We start from the raw sequence: 25854 nt of genomic DNA on the forward strand, positions 1-25854 counted from the left end.
TTAGGAACTACTATTTTCTTGAATATGGAAGGCACCCCAAGGGTAACTGGGCTGGTCAAAAATTCAACTGCATTTCCATATTTCTTACCCTATAACTCAACAACTGTAAGCATTTTTTAAATTAGGCCTCTTTTGAATTTATTCTGCATTTTCCCAGCATAAGTAAAATGAGCATCACTTGGGATCATGGCCTGAAGTGTCACTATTTTCAAGGAGTTCAGTAAGCACATTGGTGCCTTACAGAACTCCTGATTTTTAAATTTTTCTCCCTGCCATCTCTCAAAGAAAGTAGTGTAAACATTTAGTACTATTAAATGAAGACAAAGACAATACGAATCCCTGTGGCAACTTCCCCTTTTTTCTTTATCATCTGTCAAATAATTCTGCAAAGTAATATGAAGAGAGTGGCCAGAACCACTGAGAGAACAACACGGGGGCACAAAATAAAACCTTCAACTAATGTCTTTTAAGTTACTGTCACAGGAACTCAAAACAAGCGTGTTAAGTTTGAAAACTGTGCATGAAGTCACTTAACATTTTCATACACTTGAAAATCTGGCTTTGTGCCATCAAAGCTCTCTTGATAGCAGAAGCCTCAGCTAGTGGTTCTGTGGTTCCAGTTGCCACCATTTTCTCCTTGTGCTTAACATATAGGATGACTGCATGGCCCCTTAAATATCTGCTAGATAGGGCTTAGTCTAAGATAAAGTGCTGTTCATTGTTGTAATCTAGATTAAAGCTCTCTATATAGCCCATAAACTTCAATTAAATGCTTCTAGCCTTTTGCATAACACTTAAAATTGAAAGACTTTTGATTTCTAGGTCAGCTCTAGATTTAGGGTATATTTGTGGGCACAGAGCTATAAAAAGGCATGCTTTAGTTTGATTCAAGTGTTCTGGTTTTTATACTGTAAAAAAATAGCATAGTAATGAAATCTACATAGTTTCTAACTGTCATAATAAAGGTACGAAAAGGGATATTCCTATTTTTTGACATATTTTACTGTAAATACAGTAGAAAATAACAGGTCAAGGTAAACAGTAACAAAGTGGGAAAAGTCCAGGGGAGTGGGAGTCCTCAATGCCCTAATTCGGAGTAAAAACAATGCTATGATACAGCAGCGGCAGACCGACAAGTTCTCCAGCCAGGACCATGCAAATATATTCTCCATTTACATGCATTTATTTTATTTCTATAATCTATCTTGCTTCAATAATGAAAAAAAGATTTATCTATTGGTGATTCAGTTTAGTTTCTCATTTACTGTAGCAAAGATTTAAGAAATCTGAGGCCAAAAAAAGCTATTTTTTTAAATATTTAAAAATGAGAATTATAGAGATGAAATATAAACTGTACGCTAATTAGCCCAATTACAGCTTCTAAACAGGACTTGAAAGAAGCAATTGCCTGTTTAACACTGCCCTGCTTGAGCTAGTACTGGTGAAACTCTGATACACCTGATAGATTGTTAAAAGGTTAACTCTTGAGCACCTAGTATCATCAGTTGCCTCAGAAGAGTATTACAACATTTTTCCAACATCAAAAATAAAATTGTGAGAATTTTATGAAATATATCCGTGTCCCATAACACCATTCTGAGGAAAGGGGCTTCAGATAAGAGCTTGCTCTAATGCTGAAAGATAGTTCTTGTTTCCCCCAAACTAGAAATAATGTAATGGTTGCCTTTGGTGCTTACCGGGAAAGCCTTTAAACAGTCTCATTTTCAAATTAACTGTGGGCACTAAGAGCGCATGTGGGACTCGGTCAGAATTGTGAGATAAAGTGATGGGCAACAGATTTTGGAAGCAGGAAAAGTGAAAAGATAATTGAATAACTATAGATGAAAACTGTAAGGTTCTCAAAAGGACTGCATCTAAAGCTGGTACTATTTAAAAATCTGGCAGAAGATAAGCAGTAAACCTTTCAGTCTGAAAGGGCCACCGCACTCTTCTGGGCGCCAGTGAGCATGTATGTGGTAAGTGCTGGCGGGCCAGGTTAGCTGCTATGACAGAGGGACGGATTTATGGCACTGTAAACCATTTTCTGAGGACAGTGATCCAATGTGCTACCACAGCCAAAGTGCGGAGTGTTGAACATGAGCTCCTAAATGTTTTTGAAACGCTATATGAGAGGGACTTTGAATTGGAATGGGATGAATGGGAAATCCTCTCCTCATGAATCCTTAAGGGAAGCTTATTTGAGGAGTAATGCTCATCTTTTAGGAGCAATCATTCCCTCTGGAATGAACTCCTTTGTGTAACTGTGAGAGAGGTTGCTGAGAAGTCCACAAATTGGGTGCACAGGACGTTTCCAATGTGCTTAATTTGTGTTAATCACCACATCACCAACCCCGAACTTTTACTGTTCCTAGTAGCTATCCAGACTTATTTACAAACAAACAACTCCCTTGCTCATTTAAAAATAAAAGCTAATGGGTATCTTCTAACAATCACCTCTTTATTCATAATCATCAGTAACCATCTGTAAATGGGTACACTCAAACTGCTTCCCATATAGTAGTTTATCAACTACTTTATCAAGTCTTTCATCAAGTGTACAGGCAATAAGGTAATGAGGGATGCTTATATGATGGTGCGGGGCTCTACGTGCCTTGTATGCTATACTTTTATAAGAAATAAAAAGTAAGAACATTGGCTAAATCTTTCACAATTATTTTCGTAGAGGGCTGGCACCTAGTTCAAACTATATTTTCATGCACATACTAAGACCCATGAAAACAAGGGTATGAATAAATGTCAGTATTTCCTTACCTTCTATTGCTGACAGGAGAACTCTGGAATGATCATATGCGATTACATTTGCATATCTATTCTTTGGTTTGTTTACTTCCAAGTTTGAATGTTCCCATGTGAACTGCTGGCCAGGGTCAATAGACTTAAAAGAAAAACAACACACAAACAAAATCAATACTGAATAACAGTGGATTATTGGCATTTATCGCAAGTAACAGACATGATTTCAAAAGAAAACTCTGAAACTGCACTTCATCAAGAAGATGCTAGCTGTGAAGCTGAACAGTAATATAACTGGAATAACATGAAATGATTAATCATAGTAAACAGCAGTGATAGTCACCAACATTGATTCAAATGAAAAAGAAAATCAATATAGATGTTCTGTTAATATTGAAAAGGCAGGTTTTATTATTATTACTTTTTTTTACTTTTCCATTTGCTTCTCTGCTGCTGGAGTTTACAAGTTACCTTGGTTCAATATTCCTTCCAGTGCTGTGTACATTATTTTATTTTGTTTACTCTCCCCTATTCTTTCCTATCTGGACCTAACCTCGATTTTTAAATTGACTGGGTTTTCACTGGCTTCACTGGGCACAGATTTTCCTGTTCTTTCTTCATCTGCAGGTTTACATCTTGGTGGCAACTTAAAATTGTCTGTTTCTCCATTTATACCATGACCAGTATCACAAGGAAAATTGTACAAGTCAAAGTTACGAATAAGAGTAAAGAAGGGAAGTCAGTTAAATGTAATAATCATCTTAGAATATTAATTTATAACCTAATGCAGATAGGATCTTATTGCTTTTTTATTTATATTATGTTTTCTATTTAACCTCATATATTATCATGCTTACAATATTTGCTTCATTTTATTCTTCATTTTAAACTTATTTGTTTTGATTTTTAGTATCTTTCCTTGATGCCTTAGTTCGACCAAAGTTATCCAATAATCTAAAATAACTATTGCAAATATAAAATTATATATATATATATATATTTACAGTTAAAGTAAAATCATTATTTTGAGACTGAATCCAGGCTTTGATTATAAAACTCTGGGAGACTTTTTAATTTTCTGTAATGTTACGGAAATCAAAACACCTTTTCTTTTATCATAGGATACTGACACTTTTTTAATACTTATAATTTCATGGTATATGGAAACATGAGTTCGGTAATTACATAAACATGATTTTAAATGATCAAAACCAAGTATTCAGAAATAACTAATGATAAATTAGGTTTATGCACAGGTGAATTTTTTTACAAAGTTATGTTAATAGAATTTTTAACAGTAATTTTGATGCTGGGAATTCTTTTACGTGCACACATAGGACTGGAAGTTAAAATATATCCAGTGGCTGTTATAATAATAAAGATGCATACATTTTGTGTTAAAGGAACAGAGTTCAGCATGATAATAAAACTCACCAGTGTAAAAAGTCAAGCCTATTAACAGTCATGAATAGCCTCTAAACATACTGAAATTCTCAGCAGTATGGATTGCAGCCGCTAATTTATGAAGAGTTTAAACTCCTTTTCCTTTCTTAGCCTATGCTGCTCTATATATAAACTAGTCGATCATTAAACAGTATTCAGCAAAATAATTACCCATGCCTTAGAGTCTAAAGAATAGTGTAATTTGGGGTCTTTCTAGTTGGTTTTTCCAAGGAAACTCATCATTTCCTCTGCAGAATGTACTCTCCAAGTATTTCATGAGCTAAAGGGAGCAGAAGAATTCAAATGTCTGTGTGGAAGCCTTCAGGTCAACCTTGAACTCTCACACAAAACAGCTCCATTCTGTGACCAGGACCTGCCTTAAACATTTCTCAAATCAGCCCCGAATACACCATCCCACTGCCACTTCCTAACTCCAGTCCTTTAGTACCTGGCATCTGATTGGAATCCCTTCTCTAAACTTTCACTCCAATCCATTCTTCACACCAAAGTAGTCTTTTTTAAGCACAGTCTCTAATAGGTTAGGTTCCTATTTAAGAACGTCTACTGGCTCTGGGCAACCTACAGTCTAAATTCTGAAGGCCTCAGTGACAGTCCTACTTATACATTTTTAGTTATCTTTGCATCTACAAAGATGGCTTCATAAATGATTTGACAGATGATTTTTTAAATGAATTGAACTAATATATAAAGATTGTTGAGAGAAGTTCATAAAGAAAAACCATGGAGTAATTCCTGCATATAACGTGGGAGCTAGAGAACAGATTACGGCCACTGCTTTGTACAGTGTACTCACTCGAATACTTTAACACTTGTTATCATGTGGCTTAGTAATTAAATATGTGATCCTGAAACAACAACTATCACTGATATTACACGGATGAGCATTACATAGTACATAAGCTTCTTACACATTATTCTCTAAAATATCCCAAGAAGCTTCTCAGCTCACTGAAGTACAATCCATAGGTGCAAGACGTTACTTTCTCTGATGGCCCTGTAACTCAGATTATGATCACTCACAGATGTCTAAAATGCCATAAATTTAATTAGACTAATGAAATTGCATCTGTCAACTCAAAGACACTGTTAACTCATGTCCATTTCCACTCTTGCTGTGTATCTCAGCCATTGGCATGACCTGATACCTAACTGCATTGGAGAGTTTGTGAAAGCTGACATAAGGGAAGCCATTTTAAAATAGAGCCAGAATAGCCACTCCAGAGGAACGGCCTTGTACACACTGTTTGCTAAACCTCTGGACTAGTCTAAACCGCAACTGTTTTAAAAACCAGTGTTTGTAAAGTTAGCAGGAAAGCAGACATACTGATCACAAGGACTAGCGATTATGGACCTTCCGACAGAAGATAGAATCAGTAACCAATTATGTATAGCCAAGAGTAGTTCAGCTTGTTAATACCAAGAGAAATTCTTTCTTCTCTTCCAGTAATTATTCCTTTCCTTTTCCCATAAAAAGCCCTTGCCTTCACGCTGTAATTGGGACAGTATCTGTGATTCTGCCTGTCTCTATGCTACCAAAAACTGTAATTCTTTGATCCTGAATAAATGCCCGTTGCCTCTCATTTTGGCTTTTTCATTTTAGACTAACAGTTTAAAAACTGGTAATGGAAACATGAGTTGTACATCACATATGTTAATATGCTTAAAATATGACCCATGAGAAGAAGACCTGTAAGTAACAGGATAATTATAATAATAGCTGCTAGGTCGTTATGCTTTACATGCAGTAGACTGTTTAATTTTCATAAATGTTATGAGGTAGGTGTTGTTGTTTTCTCCATTTTGCGGACAAGGAAATGAAGTAAATAAAGATTAATTCAATGAATCTTACTTAAGGCCTCCTCTGTGGCAGGCACTGTGCTATCTGTTGGTGGTTTGCTCACACATCTAGAATCATACATCTACCCTCAAACCCAGGGCTGCGTGATTTCAAAGCCCAGCTGATGATTAATAGCTGGTAATTACTAAGCCATAATGTTACTTAACTATTGAAAGGGTCACTGCAAAATGAAGAAGCCCAGCATTTGAGACACACCTAACTCTAACTATCCTTTGTCTCATCAGTCCGAATGATACTTCTTCCCAACTGATCATTCTGTGTCATTCTGGGACGATTACATAAGAAATCAAGTTTTAAAAATGAGGTTGGCTTCACATGGGTGATAAAACAGATGGGATGCAGCTTACATTTATATTCGTTTTACACGGATCAAACAAACATTGATTAAATAATGCTGACTGGTCTTTGTGCAGCACATACTCATCCATCTGTATCTATCCATCTGACTGAACATTTAACAATACACAGCACAGGTCATTATTTTGGAACCTGTCAGAATGCTGAGAAGAGCAAACTCAGTAAAGAAAAATTAACTACTTGTAGGAAAAGTATAAGATCTTTTACATTCTGGGAAAAAAAAAAAAAACTGGTTCAGGCCAATCAAACTTTAACTCTCCATGTTAATGAGGCAAAGGTATCATGGATGAATGCAGTCCTAATTCTCCAAACCCTCCCTTCAGGCTTTTCAGAGTGCTGGTGATGACGCAGATCCTTTGTGTCTTTTCTCCTTTTCTCCCTGAGATCTTCTTTAGGAAGAACAAAATAACCAACATGGAGAAAGAGCAACACAGGTCTTGAGTGACAGAGAAGTTGATTTCCACTTCGACATTGTATCTTTGGCTGGCCCATCATGACTATGTATCTTCCTATTATAAAGTTAAATGAGGCAAATCCAATGTTATTAAAGTTGGGTTTTTTTTGTTTTTTTTTTGAAATAAGCCCCTTGTTCCTAAGGGAGTCAGCATCTTCCCATTGCTGGTATTTGGTTTGCCCGAGCTTGACTCTCAGGTATCTCTGCTCATCCTTCTGGCTCTGTTTATCCAAATAACTTTTGGTAGAATATTCCCTCCTTCCCAGCATTTAATCTAAAATTCTAGAGCAGGAATCTTGGCCAGGTCTCTGTTAGCTTCCACTGAGGAAACTTTACAAGTTGGGAGTAAAGCAAACTAGATATTTTTTCAACCAAAAGTTGATTAATAACTTTTGTTAAAAAAAAACTATATGAAATTTGTATTATTACATTGTCACAGAATTCACAAACAAGAATGCTATCTATCAGATTTACCTTTATCCAGTCAATCAATAAGAGGCTTGAAAGGCAGGTATTAGATGAGCACTATGTAGCATCTAAAATTTGACCAAGATGCCACACCACGTAACGTTGCTTTCTATCTGCACACTTGGCCACTCGGCACTTGACACACACACACTCCTCTCCTCCTATAGCTGTTGAATAACTCATTCTAATGTTAACAACAGATCTTCAGCTTAATAGCAATAGCTTGGCCTTACAGAGAAAACTATGAACAAATATAAAGAAAATCACCCTGTGACTTAAAGAAGAAAGGAAAAACCTCAAGTAGACACTTGCTAATAGCAAATACTCTCTATTTACGTAGTCTTTAATGTGATGGTTTGAAAGTTCTATTTTTTGAAATCAACTAGAACTTTGCTTTCAAATAGGTAAGTGGGAAAAAGAGCACCATATAACCGAAGGATTTATAATCTTTCATTGTGTTATTGATAAAAATAATTAAAATATAAATATTTACATCCAATAATTATAGTATTATGATAACTAACACTTATGTAACATTTACTGTGGTTTTTCTTTTTCATTTTTTGCACTGCACATGCATTTACTTATTTTATCTTACAGAATCCTTAGAAGTAGTTACCATTAATTGCACAGTTCTATAGATTGCGAAACTGAAGGGCAGAGAAGATTAAATAATTCTGATGGTCAAAAGCTAGTAATGGAGCCAGGCTGGGGGACCAGGCATCCTGTTCCCGAAGTCCGAGTGCCTAATTGCCATGCCCTGCTCCCTCTATGGCCAAATTTGAGACAAGTCCTTGTTTCACGCATACCTTCAATTATTCTCTAGAAATATCACAAGGAAGGCTGAGAACAAAAATCTCCATAAATTCAAAACAAGAGAACTATACATAAAGCATTCAACCACATGAGGTGAGTAAACCTTTCCAGCAATCCTTTGATAAATATTCTCTTCTAAGTTGCATCTTGGCACTAAGGATGAGTTAGCTTATTTCTCTGAGGATACTATTTACTCCTAGGAGTACTTTTAACTTATCCTAATTTACCATGGATTCATAATTTCACACATCAACTTAGTCATTGAGTGAAATTACATCCTGATATGAGTGACATTTTAACTCAAGTTGAAGTCATCATATTAAAGCAAAGTCCTTTAAATTATGTTCTACAAAATTTCAAATTCTCTGCCCAGAAAAAAATATATAATTCACATGTATAAAGCATCACACAATACCATCACTGTAGATTCTACTTCTTTTGTCTCCACCAAGAGAAAAACCTCAAAATATTCCCTTTAGGAACTCATCAAAGAGAAACCACCAAAAAAGAGACATCCTGTTTTTGTGTGTTTTAAAACAACTAACAGATATGTAATTACATGGAAGGAATAGACCAGATACTTGACTAGCCAAACTATTGGCCAGACTAACCATCCTTTTTACAGGGAACTGAACTTTCAGTGACCTTATCCTCCAGAGAAATACTTTCTTTCAACCAAGTTCCACAGCAGTAGGCTCATTTTGTCCTTAGAGCGGTTTTCCCTCAAATGTTCCAGAGTCCTTTCTGAGGTTTAGAACAGAAATCTGCCATTGAGTGTGCATTTCTGCAATGAAGACTTTTTTCATTCTCATTCGTTCAGATTCTCTCTTTTCCAGTTTGAAATGGTAAATTAATATGTATCTGTTTGAAAAAGAGCCACGTTTGCATAGTTGGGAAGGGCTATATTTTACACAATTAACAGAAGCCTGCAATTGGCATAATGAGTACTTTCTTCAAAGAGGAGAGCATGAGTTCAGTTGAATTCAATGATGCTTTAAAAACCAGAATGTAAGGAAGGGGTGGCAAGTATGTTGATGAGCAAAGTCTAGGGGTCAGAGCCCAGGGTGCTGGCTTTCTCTGCGCCTCTGGTTAGCTTTGGCAGGTCTGTTAACTTGGGGCTGTTTGCGCTGTGTTTCTTTTTCCCATTAAGGCCATTCCAGTGTCAGGTTAGTGCCCTTATTATCTCCCTTTATCCAATTCGTCATCAACACCTCCCAAATCTTTCTGTATTTTTGAAAACACGTCTCATACAGGTCATGATTAGAATATGAAGGATTGGAATACAGACTTTTCAAGATTCTCAGTGGATTAACCAGCAAGTGGATGTGACAGTTCTCTACCTTTAATAGTAGAAAGGTAGTACACTTGACAAATGATAAAATTGCATCAAATTTACATGCTGTCTAACGGTTTGATATGAAATTCTTACTATAAAGTATTATGTAATACTTACATAAAATGACCTAAAGCAATAATTTATTTACTTACATTATTAGAATTGATATGAAGAGAAACAAATAGGAGAAACTATACATAAAGCATTCAACCACATGAGGTGAGTAAACCTTTCCAGCAATCCTTTGATAAATATTCTCTTCTAAGTTGCATCTTGGCACTAAGGATGAGTTAGCTTATTTCTCTGAGGATACTATTTACTCCTAGGAGTACTTTTAACTTATCCTAATTTACCATGGATTCAAAATGATGAAAAAGCAGTAACAACTCAACAATAAACACTGGATTCTTTTCAACTCAGTAGGACAACGCTACCTGATCTCTGGAATGCAGATAAGGTATTTCACTGCTTTCTATGCATGACTCTGAAAAATATTACTTTTGAGAGATCCTTTCAAGTAGGAGTTCAAAAAAAAGAAGATAAAACTTTAAGATCTGAAGATTTAAAAGTCCACAGATTTTTCTCTAAACTCTCTTTTAATATGCTCCAACATTTTCGTGGATGCTACTAAATGCAAAACAGACCTTCCTAGTTCCCAAAGGCAGTAGTTCTAGAGGAATGACAACAGTGATTACTTTAATCCTAATGTTTTAGTTTCAGCTATTCATCTTCTACATCAAATTAAAGTGAATAAGTAATGGATAGATAGAATTATAGTTGATGTTCTTAAACACTAGCATTTTGTGGAGAATCACTCTACAAATATAATTCATACACTAGGATTTCTGGTTTTGAAAAAGTGAAAGGAATTACAACTTTTCCAGATAATTTAGGCAAAAAATGTTATTAGAAATTTATTAAACTGCTCTGACAAAAAAAAAAAGTTGACTGAATTGGTAGAAAGTAATTGGAATATTTAATAAAAGAATTATGTATAGGTAACAAATGAAATCGATGTGCAACATTTAACTGAATAATTATCAATGGCATTTTTTCTTTTCCATGAATAAAAGGGCACTAGTTTTTGGCACTGAATTAGCAAGATGAATGCATTTATTCCTCATTTGTATAGGCCCGAAAGTATTAAGAGAAATAATACGTTTAAAACACCTGAGATGTTGTTACCACTAAAAGAATAGTAGATGTTTCACCTTCTCCTGCCTCTACACACAGACTTGTATAAGAATATCTTGGCAGCCGAGTAATGTCTGCTTCCTCACTGATGCTAATTGTATGTTCTTTGACACTGAAGCATAAAATTGGGGCAATTGCCCAGTCAATGTAGGCAAAAGAAACTCATTTCTGCCCTTCTACATACTATGTAACAATATGTCCATCAGGTAGGTTCCAACTGGCAAAGATAATAAAAAGCAAACAAAAACTAAAACAAAACAAAAGCAAAACTGCACAAGTAGCCACATATAACTCTCACTGTTTCCATTTCATTTGATACTAGAGAACTGATCATTCAGAAATTGAGTACAAAAGTAGATTCAAAAGAAAAATTAATTAATGAATAGCTTGGTTTCGTAATTGTGATGCATATTATAACAGCATTTTATAAACAACTGTGTAAGGGAAATAGGGACGATAAATCACCCTCTTCGTTTTTGAATGTTTGATTAAGGTTGAGATTTAACTGTTAACATTAATTCTTCTTTATCAAATGTAGAAATTTCTAACTTAATTAGAAAACACCCTGTTTTTCCCCTCTTATTTTGCATCCTGTAGGCAGATATATTTTAGGCTTTCAGCATTGCCTTGCATGCCATTTAATAAAACATCTCTTTGTTAGATCTTTGTTTCTTCTCCCATGTTTATTTTCCAATATGAGAGGAAAAACAAATAAATTTTGAAATTGAAATATGTATAAATACATTTTTGTTAATGTTCAGTCAAAGCTTTTCATATCTTTTTCCTGTTTCAGAGAAATAAAAATTCTACATCTAAAATGAAATGAGAAAATATGATGCCTCCTCCAAGTCTGTGATAGAATACAGAAAATCGCAGATAATCACTTAAAAAACTCTCCCACTCCAATCCATCCCCATATGTATTTAGTGCAACTATCTAATTGTAACACATAAGGTTCCATATGTAACTTCTAGGCACAGTATATATACTAAGAACCCCTTGTTGTTAATACTATTCCTTGGAGGTAACACACACTATACAGAATGTAGGCTTCTAACTACACAGAGATAATATAACCGTTTACAATGTAAAGTGTCATGTACGTTTTCTTCTCTTTTTCATTTTACAAACTAGAAAGGCTAGAACAAACTAACACAATCTAGACTTTTAGTGTTTAATTTCTTTCTAAACTAAAAGATTAATCTGCTGTGTTTAAACTATATATTGGTTTTATAATATAAAATTTAAGGCTATTCCAAGTAAAATACATTACAAAAATGTCAGTACATTGATAATTTTATATATTAGTCCTTTCGAAAAAATGTAATCACCTGAGAATATCACTACATGCACTGAAATTTTTCTGATAGTGTACACTAAGTGTTTAGCATATACTTGATTTTAAATTGTAGTTGTAGAATAAATGACTGAAATGCATTATAGGCAGGATATATGGCAACAATGACTTTTACCCCAGAACCTTAGAAGTAGTTAAATAAGTCTCTTCTTTGAATATGTGACTATAAAATAAACACAGTTTAGAACAGACAGATATGTACTGTAAAACCGTTTTAAATAAACAGAATGGCTCCCATTTGGCTGTAATGTGATTTCATGGGAACAGAAATCCTCTGCTTTGGCACCTTTGAAATTTATGCTAAATAAACACCTATAACAGCCTTTTGTACCATGATTTCCAACTTTTGTACATTCACTTACTCTTCTGAAGTAACACTTAATGGTTGTGCCAGGTTGACGACAATTCTATGTAGACTACATTACCAGATTTTCTTAACAGCAGTACGTATTTTTACAATTAATTAACAATGTTAATACAGTGGTGTTTCTTCCTTCATTCTTTGGTTTAACGACTGTGCTTCTCAAAGGTCTCATGGCCACCTTGTTGGGAGGCATGGGGGAAGTGGAAGGGCCCAGGTCAGACGGAAGGATCAAAAGCCCAGAATGAATGTGGTATAGGCTGGGTTAGAACTGGGCAATGGGGGGCTTATATCCCAGTTTATATCTGCTGTCCCAGTTTACTTATTAAAGGACCACCTTTCACTCTCAAAGTGTCCAGCCTGGGCAATAAATTGTAAGGTCAGAGCAGACTTTAACTTTCTCACATCCACAGCTGTATCGTCGGGTCTCAGTGAGCCTTCGTGACACAGCATCTTAACCCTCCCGGCCAGGTGAGTATGTATACGTGGAAAGAGATAGAGGGACATATGGCAGGTTCTGCTAAATACTGCGTTCACTTACACACTCTACACCTGGGCATGTAGGTGGGGAAAAGTAAAGAGAGTAATTTCTGCAGAACAACACTTGCTTCTATTTATGTACTCTGCTGATATAAGGGTGGAATATTAAAGCCAGAATGAGAGAAGGTGGCTGATCTGACCCAATGATTCACCCTTGTTCAACTTTTCTAGGGAGCTGCATAGAAGAGAGAAAAAGGAATAGAGCAGAACATGGGATCTTAACACTTCCCCTGCACCCTTCCAAACCACCAAATTAGCCTATTCAGATTACAGCTGTTTACCTTCTTCATGGTGGAGAATGGGAGGAATGTAGGGATGCATATGGCTTATTGTGTTCAATTGTGAAGGAAAAGAACAACGTTAAAGAACTGATTTTATACATTAATTATTCTATAGAAATATTTTATTCTTTTGTGTTTGATATATTTTATATTATATTAATAACTACTATTGAAAATTATGTTAACACTATTATTAAAAATTAGGTATAATTCTATAATTGCTTTCTTTTTCAGTTGCCCTGGAAATGGAACCAGACTTTTTCTATAGATTGTATTACACAATCTATCGCATATCTTAAAAATATATTATGTTCTAATCTATTAGAACATATATTAATGCATCTTAAAATAACACTACGATCAGTAACTCTGGTCCTCACAGAAAGAGGGCAGCACCCAGTCATCACAGCTCGATGACAGGGCCCTGAAGATCACACGAGTGGAGCTGAGAACACAGTTACCCCTCAGGTTTACAAAACCAAGGATGAGGTTCTGGAGTAAAATGACCTTATCATGGTACTTCCATGGTGTGGAGGCCCGGCTTGGGGTCACTTTGCCACCTCCACCCGACTCATGTTCATCCCGCGAGGCACCTTCGGCACACTAATCTGGTCACAGATTCATCATCTCCCTAGAGTTAGATTTCAGACATACCCTCAGGCACTCAACTCTGTCTAAAAGCTTTGAGAGGAAAACCATGTCTTCCTCCTGGACAAGTGTGTAGGATAGTCACTGTAGCTCATTTACAACAGTGAAAAAATTCAGAAATAGCCTTAGCATGAAAGAAGACTGTTTAAGTAACTTACAGTATGAAGCTATGGAAACTGCTATGTATCTACTGACATAAAGATGCCCACTTTTAAGTAAAAAAAAAAATTATAAAGCAGCACTATTGTTAATATAGATCTATACACACATACTGCATGCATATATAAGCATAATACATGTATTATGAATGTAAATATATACAAACTCATACACACACACATACATATTTCCTAGAACGTTATATATCAATGCTGCCAGCATTTATCTCTGGGATGTGCGTATTGATAATGTTAATTAGGTAAGGAAGCCCTTAGACTGAGGTGTCTCTAATGCTTTGCTGTCTCACAAGAAAACCAAAATCTAAGCCTGTAAATGTAAATACCCCAAGCGTACAAAATCAAGATGCCAAGGACAACCAATCACAAAGAGCCAACGAGGCTTTAAGTTATAGCCAATCAAACAACTTCTCTTCTTTGCTTCCACAGTTTCTCTACACCAGTCTCTCGCCTGCCTGGTTCCTGTCACCACAGAGCTGCAAACCTGTTCCAGCTGGTGCTGCCTGGTTCTAGTTAATTTTTGCTCAAATAAACTCATAGAATTTTAAATATGCTTCCGTTTATCTTTTAATAATTATTTCAATGATCTCTATCTGTATCCTTTCATTTCTGAATTTGTGAATGTTTTCCAGAATGGGAGGGGGGCGGAAGAGGGAGTGGCGGCACACTGCACAACGGCACGCCAGGCCGCGTCTTACTGTGTTCGATGCCGGTTAGAGGACTCGGCACCCTGGAGGGTATTCTGTGAAATCCATGTCAAGTTTTCCAGCTGGCTTCTGTGGTCATCTATGGAGATAAACTCAATACAGATTTACGGCTCAAATAAAATACTGAAAGGGCAAGTGCGAACTGGATTTTCTCCCTCTAACCTGAACAATGAATGGTACTGAGAAGTACGCAGGTTACATTACTTCTGATCTTGATGGCAATGATGATGATGAGTATATCATCATTATGTACTCAATCTCAATGTAATTCTTAATACAAAATCAAGTAGTTACTGTTATCTCCATATTAAAAGTAAAGAATTTGAGGCTTAGATGAGGAGTTAAGATACTCCCCGCAAGTCACCCTGATAGTCTACGAAGAAATAAAGCTGAAATGCGAATCCAGAGTTTTCTGACTTTTGAAGTCTGAGCTCTGAACCACTGCATTCTAATACATATATGTAAGTTGTAACTCTAAATTTACTATCATCAAGTTCAATTCTGTATTTGAAAACTGTGCACAGTAAAAAAAAAAAAAGATTAAATATCAGATGTCTCTGTTTGCTTTAATGATAAATTCATCTTACAGTCCTTTTCACTTAAACTTTTTTTGAAGATGAAAGACCTGCTATATAGCTTTCTATATTGTTAGTTTGATGATTCTTGTCAAATTAAAAATAGTGGCATTTTAAATATAGTCTTTATATAATTAGAAACAAAGAGACAGGATTTCAATCTCTCTCATTTCCACCCTCCCATCTTGCCTCCCTCCCTCTCTCACTCACATACACCATAAACTGTGCAAAGAGAGAAAGCTGAGAGACTTTCATTCCTTGGAAATGAACAGCCACATGGAACAAACAGTAGAGCAATATTGGCAAAAAATACTGAGGAGAGTGAGAGACCATCAACTCATGAATAACAAGTCTGCACAAACAGTTTTAATGACTGTTCAAATGGTTTTTAATGGATGGCACTTTAATAGGATTTCTAGTACAATCCTGAAAGCCTGCCTTCAATAAATCTGTCATCAGCAAAGAACTGGATTGCTGCACCACACAGCCAGCCTGCTGAACTAAACACACAAAAGAACGATAGCTGGTGCCATCCTACATTACCATGCTCATCTCAAGTATTCTGGTAAGTACTGTGAGAGAGACCGCGCCATGCTCAAAATGTAGGTTGTCATTGAGAGACCGTATTTATACTAAAAGGATGCAGTAGAAATGGAACAAAATACAACAGATAGTTCACAACTGTCACGTGCATGAGGACAAAAGTAGAGACAGTGACTGGAATCAGAACACCTAAGTCCGTAAACATGAAAACCTGAAAGACCTGCTGGCATTGTCTTTGAAATAACTAACATACCCAATTCTTTGGGTAATTAGTTTATGAATTCCTAAAGCACCAAATCTACATTTGTCTCATATTATTTTATAACCTTGTTTTCTGTACTGAAGTCAGAATTGCCATGCTGTGTTCCTCAGTGTGCACACCAAACCAGTATATATGTTGGATCGGTTCTACGCAGTGCTAAATTCCAGCCCTTGGCCCTGTTTCTCTTTGTTCACACCAGAGGTTCTCAATTCTGACTTCTCACATTGGAATGCACTTTCTTATCCTTTTTGTTTTTTCAAGTTCTACCTTCCTTTCAAGGTTCAGCTCAAAGCCTGCTGCCCAGTCCTAGAAGGGGCTACCACACACTTCTACGTGTGTGCCACGTGTCTACCACATGTTACAGTGTGGGTCATCCTCTTGGCAATTAGTTACGTTTAGCTTCATAGCATTTTTTTTCTTTTAAAGTTGTTTGAATTCATTATTATAACTTATCCCTTCATTTGATGATTCTTTTTTTTATTGTATAAAACACATTATGTAAAAATTTTTCAATTAGTTTACATTTAATATTATTTCGCCTTTGTTTCAGGTATACAGTACAGTGGTTAGAAAATCAGATAATTTACCAAGTTTTCCCCCAGATATTTCCAGTACCATTTGATAATTCTTAATTTTCCAACACTATTGTAAGTTCCTGAACAAAATACATATACTATATATATTTGTAGTCTGTAGGCTAGCCCAGTACAGGTGCAACTAAAAATCTTGTTATAATTCTAACCATGTCAGATTTTTGTTTGAATTTCTGTGGACATCTTTTGAACTTGGAACTTTTTTTTTCATAATTACACTGTAATCACCTCCCGACTTAGAATGCTGTCTTAACATATATCCAAAGATCGTGAAATAGAAGGTAACAGACTGATGCATTCTTCAGAATACATTCCCCATCAAAGCTGATAGCTGTAAGTTCACTGACCTCATAGAAATCTCTACTGATTAGCAAGACTACTGGAAATACCCATTGGCTGAGCCAAGTAGTTCATTAAAGTTGCACAAGTTGACTAAAGCCAGAGTGTGTTAAAGGAATAGAAATATCCCTTCTCAGGATCCAATTTTGGAAAAATATGAATAGACACAGCCTTCCTAGGGGATCTGTATGTGTCTATTTATAAGTAATGTTACTGTAAAATTGACTCCCTTTTTCAAAATTGAAAGCATTATCAATCAACCCATTCAATACATATAAGTAAGCAGAATTTTATGCTGAAAAGGAAAAATAACTATTTAATTTCATTTAAAATACCTTTCATTTATTAAGGAGAATATTAGATGATAGGCTCTGTTCTTTATTACACAGCATGACTTTTTTTTACTCCAAATTGAGGGTATGTTTTGATAATTTAACAAGATCAAAGAGGCTAAACAATTTTACAAATAGTAATGTGAATAAAGCAATAAATATAAATAACATTTTCCTAACAAATGGACCCTTTTTTACCAATAGAGGTATAAAATACAGGTATGTTACCTTAGCTAATGATTTATAAAGGAAGAAGAAAATGAGATCTACATATACTTTATCAAGCCCTATTTCTTTATATAAGCATATATTTCATCCCGTTAGGGGGATTTTGGTTGATATTACAACACAGAATACTATGCTAGATAGCTGCTCCCAAAGTATAGAGAAACATCACGAAATTCTGCCACAGAACCATAATAAAGAACAAATGCTGTTCCTTAGTCTTACTTAACACACATCCAAGTAACAGAATAGGAGAAGGGAAACATGAGTTTTCTGTACAAGGGGACCAAAAATCTAAGAGTTTGAAGCATTCACTTTTCTGTCCAAGAAATAAGCAAATATAGACTCTGAAAAACAGATTTTACATAGATGCTAACACTCTAACTGGATTTCTAAATCCCTGAATTTACTGAATGTTAGAAAACCAGCCAAACAAATAAATTAAAAAAAAATCACCCTTCACAGGGGAATATAACAGACAGAAAAAGCTCTGACTGGTGTGGCCCAGTGGGTTGGGTGTCACCCTGCAATCCAATAGGTTGCCAGTTTGATTCCAGGTCAGGGCACATGTCTGGGTTGTAGGCCAGGTCCTCCCAGGCCCCCAGTAAGGGGTGCGAGAGAGGCAACAAATGTTATCTCGTACATTGATGTTTCTCTCCCTCTTTCTCCTTCCCTTTCCCTCTCTCTAAAGATAAATAAAATCTTTTTTTTTAAAATCTTATTTGTTAAAAAACAAAACAAAACAAAAATCCTAGTCATATTACATTGGAGGAAAACCCATAGGTGCATTATACTGGAATCCTGACAATAATCCAGCTATTGCAGCTTTGGCCTAAATTTTGGCTAAAACTCTGAAGGAACCTTTAGACTCAGGATTCAAGGGCAAGGATTATCTATTATTCATCTTTGTACCCCCAGAATCAAGCAAAGTACCTGGTACATAGGAAGAACTTGGTAAATGTCTGTTGTATGAGATAAACTGAATGTAAAGCCGGAGAAGGAAAAAAAGACCTCTAAAGAAGCAGGCATTCATGTTTTGGGAATTTTTTTTAGAGACAGCCAATATTTTTAGAATTGGTCTTCCATTGTTCTCAAGGATATTTGGAAGAAATGAGCAGTTTTGTTTCACGGAGTTCATTTGTTTATTCTCTAACAAAAATTATAATCCTTGGTCTGTGGCATCACAATTGGTTGCTGTGGGAATGATTATAGATCAAAAACAAAAAGATTATATCCCTTTTCAAGAGCAAATGAGTAGCGAGAGCAGATGAAGTCTTAAGGAAACAAAAATGTTCTTTTCATGCAAATATTTTAATGATAAAACTACAGAAAGATAAATACTGAAACTACAGTTTTTGTGAAACTCGCTGGCAGGTTTTTAGCTTTGAGGAAAGATGATATTTCCCTCCAGAGTTGGCCTTGAGACATAAATACTCCAGATCATTTTTCTTCACAGACACTGGATGAGTAGGAAAAGTGCGTTCTGCACCTAGCATCCTTATGCTGCTTGCCTTTACGCAGGGGACTGACTGTCTTCCCTGACTGTGTGCGCAGTCACTGTCTGGGAGGTGATGATCTCCTGCACCGTCATGATACACGCCCACGGGAGGTCCACCACCAGTGGATTCTCCACCTGGATTGGAGACCATTGCCTATGAAGTTGCTGCTCCTCTGTCCCCACAAGACATTTGCTGCAGTACAGCAATGCTACAACCTAATGAATCATCTTTATTCATAACCTGATAAGCGATAGCCGCCTGGATAAGATATGATTATGCTTGGGAAGTGGTAGGTAGATCCAAAGAGTAAATGAGGTTCCTGTTTCATTTAAAAACTTACTCTTATATTCATTGCAGAAATATGTACCATACTAGTCATAGAGATATCCTAATAAATATGATACATTCCTGCCCTAAGGAAGTTTTCATTCTAGTGGGAGATAGATAAATAATAAAGACTGCAGTGCCATGTGATAACACAATTCAGCAAAGAGTAAATCGACTGTCACACACACAGTGACAGGCACCTGCATCACCTTATTATTGACCTTCTATACTCGTGCTTCCTTCAGACTCTGACACTGAGCATTCTCAAACAGCTCCACAGCGCCAATCGTTCCCTCCAACAGGTGTTTAAAAACAATGCAAACAAAGGAAATAGAAATCTTCACCAAGGTGTAGGGAAAGAAAAAGCTTAGTGGTTTCCTTGGTATTTTATAATATACCTATTTAGTATTCAAATAAAAAGTGTACCTAGTGCATTATACAGTTTAAAATGGTGAATTTTATAATACATGTTTTATATCAATAGTTAAATGATAAAAATGCATTAAATATATCATGCAAATTTATTTTTTGCCTAAAACCATTGTTTTTTTTAATAAATAAATCATCTCTTTAAGAATCTTGCTAGCTATCTAAATTCCTAGTAGTCCTTAAAATGAGGGCCCTCATATAGAAAGTAAGACTGCAATGTATCAAGTTACCCTGACTTTAAGATGTGTTACTACAGTTTTATTTTCAGAAAACCTTTCCCTTTATTCATTAGTTTCTTTTTACCTAGAGGGCCTACCTAGAAAACATGCGCTGTTGCATAACATTAGATGTGAAGCTGGCTGAGTCCTTCTAGGTTCCTTGAAAATGTCTTCTCTTTGGTAAAACAACCTGGATGGACTAGATTTGAAGATTTTAGGAATCCTCAAATATAATTCCACTGTAAGAACTTCATGACACTGATTCAAACCTTATAAACTTTAGGAAAGTTTTTGTTTATTTTGCAGACAATGGGAGAATCCTTGAGCTGTGACAGGAAGGATCAATATGGAAGGAATAGAAGAGGAAGGAAAAAGGAAATCAATGCCCAGTTGCACGGCGACACCCACCAAACGCCAGTGCTTAGACTGCAACTTTTTATTCTCCACCTGTCTCCACTGATGAAGAGGAGGCCAGTTAATTACTGTGAAGGGAAAGGAGACCAAATTCTCCTACCTTTGCTAATGTAGCACCCTAACTGCTCTTAATACAGAGGGAGTCAGCATTTCACTGTTCATTAACTATGCTAATTATGGTTTCTCAATCACTTGAGCTCTGTCTGTGCTCCTGAGTTGTAGAACAGAACAGAAGAAATCAAACCTAAACCCAAGGACCAGGGGGAGAGATATCACCACAATGAGAAAACAGAAAGGGATCCCCAGCACCCCAAAGAATCTCATCTTTGTAACATCTACTTTTAATCAAATTTTATAATAACGAGACAAACAGAATTCCAAGGTTAGAGAGAGTCTATAAAGGTCACCCAGTGAAATCACCAATTTGATGCTAAATTTCTGCCTCCTAATCCAGCTTATGAAGTGCTACTTGACATACTGTTCAGTTTAACAGAAATAAAAGCTGAAGCAAAAACAAAAACAATAACAACAATGAACCCTGGAGCTAGTGGAAATAAATATAAGTAGGCAATGAATTTGTATACCCCTGCCATCTTGAAATGTGGCAAACTTCTTCTAATTGTGAAGTAACAGCTCCATCTTTTCAAGTCATTTAGCAGCTTTTATATGACATTAACTTGCAGAAACTTGAAAGAGGATTTCGCGTTTATGAAAGAATGCTTTAAAAATCTTAAGGGTAAATGTCACTTTATATCATTTTAATAGGTTTGTGAAGCTTAGTTTATTGTAGTAGATGAATTCTCCTTTCATCATGGGTCTTACCCAAATGACATTGGAAATGGACCGGTGATACGTGGGGAGGAGGGCATTTTGCCAGTATGTGTCCTCAGTGTTTTTAATTGTCAGTACTAAATAAATAAGTAGACTCCGGTCTATAGTTTACAATGTCAAGACCTGAACAAGTCAATACCAATTATTCCATATGAGAGTCAAGACTGGATCTTTATACCTCCCAATCCTTCAAACATCTGCTTCTGTTTCCTTTCCACTTTATTTTCATAGTGAGCTGGTTGAGGTCAAAAGACAAATGCAGTCGCTATTGATGTCAGAACGTGACCCTAATACCAAGCTATGTGGGCTCATAGCCTAGCTCTGGCACTTACTAGCTATGTGGCAAGATGGACAAGTTACTTAACTTTCCCATGGTTCAGTTAAGAACCCTCCTCTGTAATACTGATAGTGCCCATTGGAAGGACTGATTGAGTTAACATACGTAATGTGCTGTGAAGAGTACCTGGCACAAGGTAAGAGCTATGCAAATGGTTGCTATCATTATTATCCCTGGAAAGTCTTTTCTAGACTATTAAGCTCTATTGAAAGGATAGGTATTGTTATTATCATGATTTTAAGTATTATACAGTTTAATTCCAAAGAAGGTATGAAGAAACATTCTGAAACTAAAAGGAGGGAGGAGAAAGAAAAAGGAGGAGGGAGGAGGGAGAGCGCAGAGAGGGGAAAGGGAACTGAGAGTGGGAGAGGGGGGGATCTCCAGGAGTTGGATTTTGATGACTGAGGAATGCCCACCATTAAGGAATCTTACTTAGCAAGTGAGCAATAATGCAGTTCTGATTATGCCACATGCATGAACGTCTTAGTTAAAGCCAGATACTCCAATCGCTGCATCTGTGATGACTAAAATTTTCCCAAGGCATTGCAATATCCACAAGTTCACGTACGTCTTAATGCTTACCTCCTCCTCTACTATCCTCTCTTTCCCCAACTTGGTGGGGCATCCAGCAATTACTTTTCAAATAGAATGACAAACTGTTTAGCCACAGTAGAAAAACCATGGCAAATACTATTGCCAATACCATTTATTACATTTTAAAAAGAACACATAAATGAGTAAAGGCATCCCTATTATGTAGGGCAGCAACAGGCCCCCTCTCCTTGCTCCATCCATTGCTGCAGCATTGTTAAAATTTTGCCCCGAAGCAAGCTACACAAATACAGATGCATTCATTTGGTCCCTGGGGTTTAGGAGTAGAAGCAAGAAATCATTTCCAGGACTTGGGAGTATTTTTCAGATCATCCAGTGCAGATTCTTTAGCATGTTATCATAACCTTTCAAGGGTGCAACCCTCTTGCCCACTTCACCTCTCAGCAAAATGACCCTGACTTTGCAGTGACAGGCACAGGCCAGATCGCCTGCCTCCCCCGCACCTCCTCCAAGCAATGCCCATTCTCATCTCCACACCTTTGTGTGTACATTTCCCTTGCCCTCAGGCCTTGCCTTTCCAGAAATTTCAGTGACTCTTCGACTCAGATGTTCTCTGGGAAGCCTCTCCTCAGTAACCGCTCCATCTTAAACTACCCCTTCTCCACAACCATCATGTTCTTATAATTATTGGTTCTTTTTCTATTTTTTCTAGGACACTATGGACCCATATAGGGCAGACTTATTCCTTGATCATTTTTTATTCTCTAGTAACTGTGAAACAAATAACAGCATTTCAATGGTTTCTCTTATAAATAGAAAAACATAGATAAGGAGAGAGAAACTACTTGTCCAGGGCGTTAAAATCCATACTGAAGACACGAGGGCAGGTTTGACTCATCAGTAAGAAGGATTTGTCTTTCTGGAAATTAATAGGAATTTATTTTCCAGAAATTCCATTAGATACAATACATGAAAAGGACTTTGCACACATCATAATCACCTTCCAAATTCATCATCCCTCAACCTTCTCTTAATCACTTTCAGAGAGCTCCTTTTTGGAAGAAGGAAATGTTTTAGAAGGTAAAATGACTTGTGAGAAAAACTCAGTGTTAGTAAGCCACTAACAGATAGGCCATGAATATAAAATTCACCTGCATTTAATGTGTGCTTGCTTTGTGCAGAAAGGCAAGAGGCCAGGTGCCTAACATATAAGGAGTGGGGAATCAAAAAAATGGAATTATCTTTTGGAGAGCCCGTGCCTTGTCATACAGGCTGTCCCTGCTAGGTGAATGTTCGAGGAACCCATCTGTATCAGCGTACCAGCTGGTGCTATTGTGAGAGGCTGTGTTGTGCTTCAGTGGATTTTTTTGAAGACTCTTTCAACATGTTTGCCCCTTTCATGATGGGTGATGTATGAGCACACCTGCCCTCACTGCACTGAGTGATCAGCAGTTTTTGACCAGAAACAGCATGACCCCCGTGCCCCACCCTCCCTATTCAGCCAGTCTCACCCTGAGGAACTTCTCTGTTACCCCAGATGAAAGTATCCTTAAAGGGAAAGGTTTTGCTGATGTGGAAGAGGCGAAACAAAAAATGGCAGAAGCACTAAAAGGCATCAAAATTGGTGAGTTCAAAATCTGTTTTGAGCACCGGTAAAAAAGTCTCGATAGGGGCACTGAAGCAAATGGAGAGTGCTTTGACGGTGACTGAAATTTAAACATGTAAGAATAACTGCATAATTTTTTATAAATAAACCCCGTTTTGGGGGGTCCCTCTCATATATTCCTCTTCATCACAACCTCAGGAGTAGATGCTAATATTTTCCTCTTTAATAAGAGAACCAAGCAACTCAAGGTGAAGTGGCTGGTTCAGGGTCAAGCAGCATAGCTAGTAAATGGCAAAGTCAAAATATAAACTTTATTTTCCCCGACTTCAATGCTCGCTCCAGCATCTGCTATTGCAGCCTTCTAAATGCACACTCATCACTCTGGCCCTAAAATCCCAATTTCATTTTCAAATAAAAATGAAACTCTAAATATGGCCCCTTCTAAATTCTTGCTCTCGTCTCTTTGAAGTTAAAAGCTTACTTTGGAACTAGAGACACTTCAAGATGAATTGTTTCCTGAGAGTCTTGGGCTCCATATGGGAACAGGGAGAAAGACAATTTGGACAATGTCCAGTGACGTTCAAGGGCCAATTAGTTATAGTGAACTTGTATGAGAATAAGGATTGAGAAACAGAAAACTAGAGTTATATGAGATTCCCCCAGGATGAGTATGATTCCAAGAAGAAGAAGAAAAAAAAAGTTCATGTATAAAAGATAGAGTTTAACACAGGTAAGGAAAATGTCTGAGGTTGAAGAGGTAGATACAAGAACATTAAAAAGTCCAAATACAAACCAGCTTTGGATATTGAGAATTTGGTTGCAGTTGGAGCTCTAAGGACTGTACAAGCTCAGAAAGGATAGAAGGCTATACACACAGAGACTCACACCCTGGTCTTGGATGCAGTGTTCCTTCTAGGGTGAGCTGCTGTGTCTTTGTGTCCTGCTAGGTTTGTGTGCAGGATGCAGAAGGCAGCCAGCTGGGAAGGGGCTTTCTGCACCTTTGTATCTTACTTGGTGAGGCTGGTCCTTTGCTGTGAAGAAGGAAAGCATCTTCTCAAACTGCCAACTGGTAGGCTTATCTTTACTATAAAAACTACACTGGGAGATTAGTCAGTGGGGGCCTTCGAGTTAAAACTGAGGTGTCTACATTAAAATGCATTCACTTTTGTGCTGTTGAAAGATGATAACAAACTTATTTCTGAGAGAAAAGGGCTTGAAAATAAGGCTTCACTGCTGATAAGTTGGGCGGGCACGTCAGCCGAGGAAAGCTGCTCTTTTTACAGAAAGACACTCTTTGTTCTGTTAGCTCCTGTTGTTGGTACTAGCAATCACAACAGAGAATTTAGGTGACTGTAAATTTAGTTGGAAATTGATCCAGGCACACACTCTGGTTAGTCATCTGCTTGCCCGGTGCTGAGCATGCTGCCATATGGCCGAGGGCGCACAGAGAGGGTGTAACACCTGATCACAGAAAGGTTATGTTTGAACATAGAAAATGATTCAAATGAGAGAAAGGGTAACATAGTAAGTGCTAGTTGCATTGGTTTAAAAAAGCACAGTTTCTTTTTTTCTTCTATTGTTATTATCACTAATACTATTATTATTTTTTTTACTAATTTCAGTAAAGCAATAGGGGTTTGACGAGTGACAGTGATGGGGAGACACCATGGTTTCACTGGTTCTAATGGACACCTCCCCCCGCCCCCCGCCCAGTTTCACACCTCTCTAAAGCTGATGTGCATCTTAAAACTGGTGGCATCTATTGGATGAAATAAAGAATAGCCACTAAGACAACTGAGTATCAGGAACAACACTTGCATCAGGAACTCTGCTAAGAATTTTATACGTATTTCTTTTAAATGACCTATGAGGTAAGTACTGTGACTACTTCCTTTGCGGAGGTGAAGAAACTAAAGTATAAAGATTCAGTGATTCGCTTAAGGTCACACAACTTGAGGAGGGGCCAGACTCGGGCAGCTTACCTCCAGGCCTATGCATGTA

At 36.9% G+C, this 25854-nt stretch overlaps 1 protein-coding gene across 16 annotated transcripts in view; it reads right to left on the reverse strand.

Moving 5' to 3' along the window:
- Positions 1-25854, reverse strand: part of PTPRD (protein tyrosine phosphatase receptor type D) — a 512308-nt gene that overhangs the window by 78652 nt on the left and 407802 nt on the right. For all 16 annotated transcript variants that reach the window (XM_054583148.1, XM_054583147.1, XM_054583146.1 and 13 more), the window contains one exon: positions 2773-2896. In XM_054583148.1, the coding sequence (XP_054439123.1) occupies positions 2773-2896 (124 nt within the window). The remainder of the gene's footprint in view (positions 1-2772; positions 2897-25854) is intronic.

This window comes from Pteronotus mesoamericanus, unplaced genomic scaffold, assembly GCF_021234165.1.
Source record: "Pteronotus mesoamericanus isolate MK-2021 breed Mesoamerican mustached bat unplaced genomic scaffold, CSHL_Meso_final contig_73, whole genome shotgun sequence".
NCBI lineage: Eukaryota > Metazoa > Chordata > Mammalia > Chiroptera > Mormoopidae > Pteronotus > Pteronotus mesoamericanus.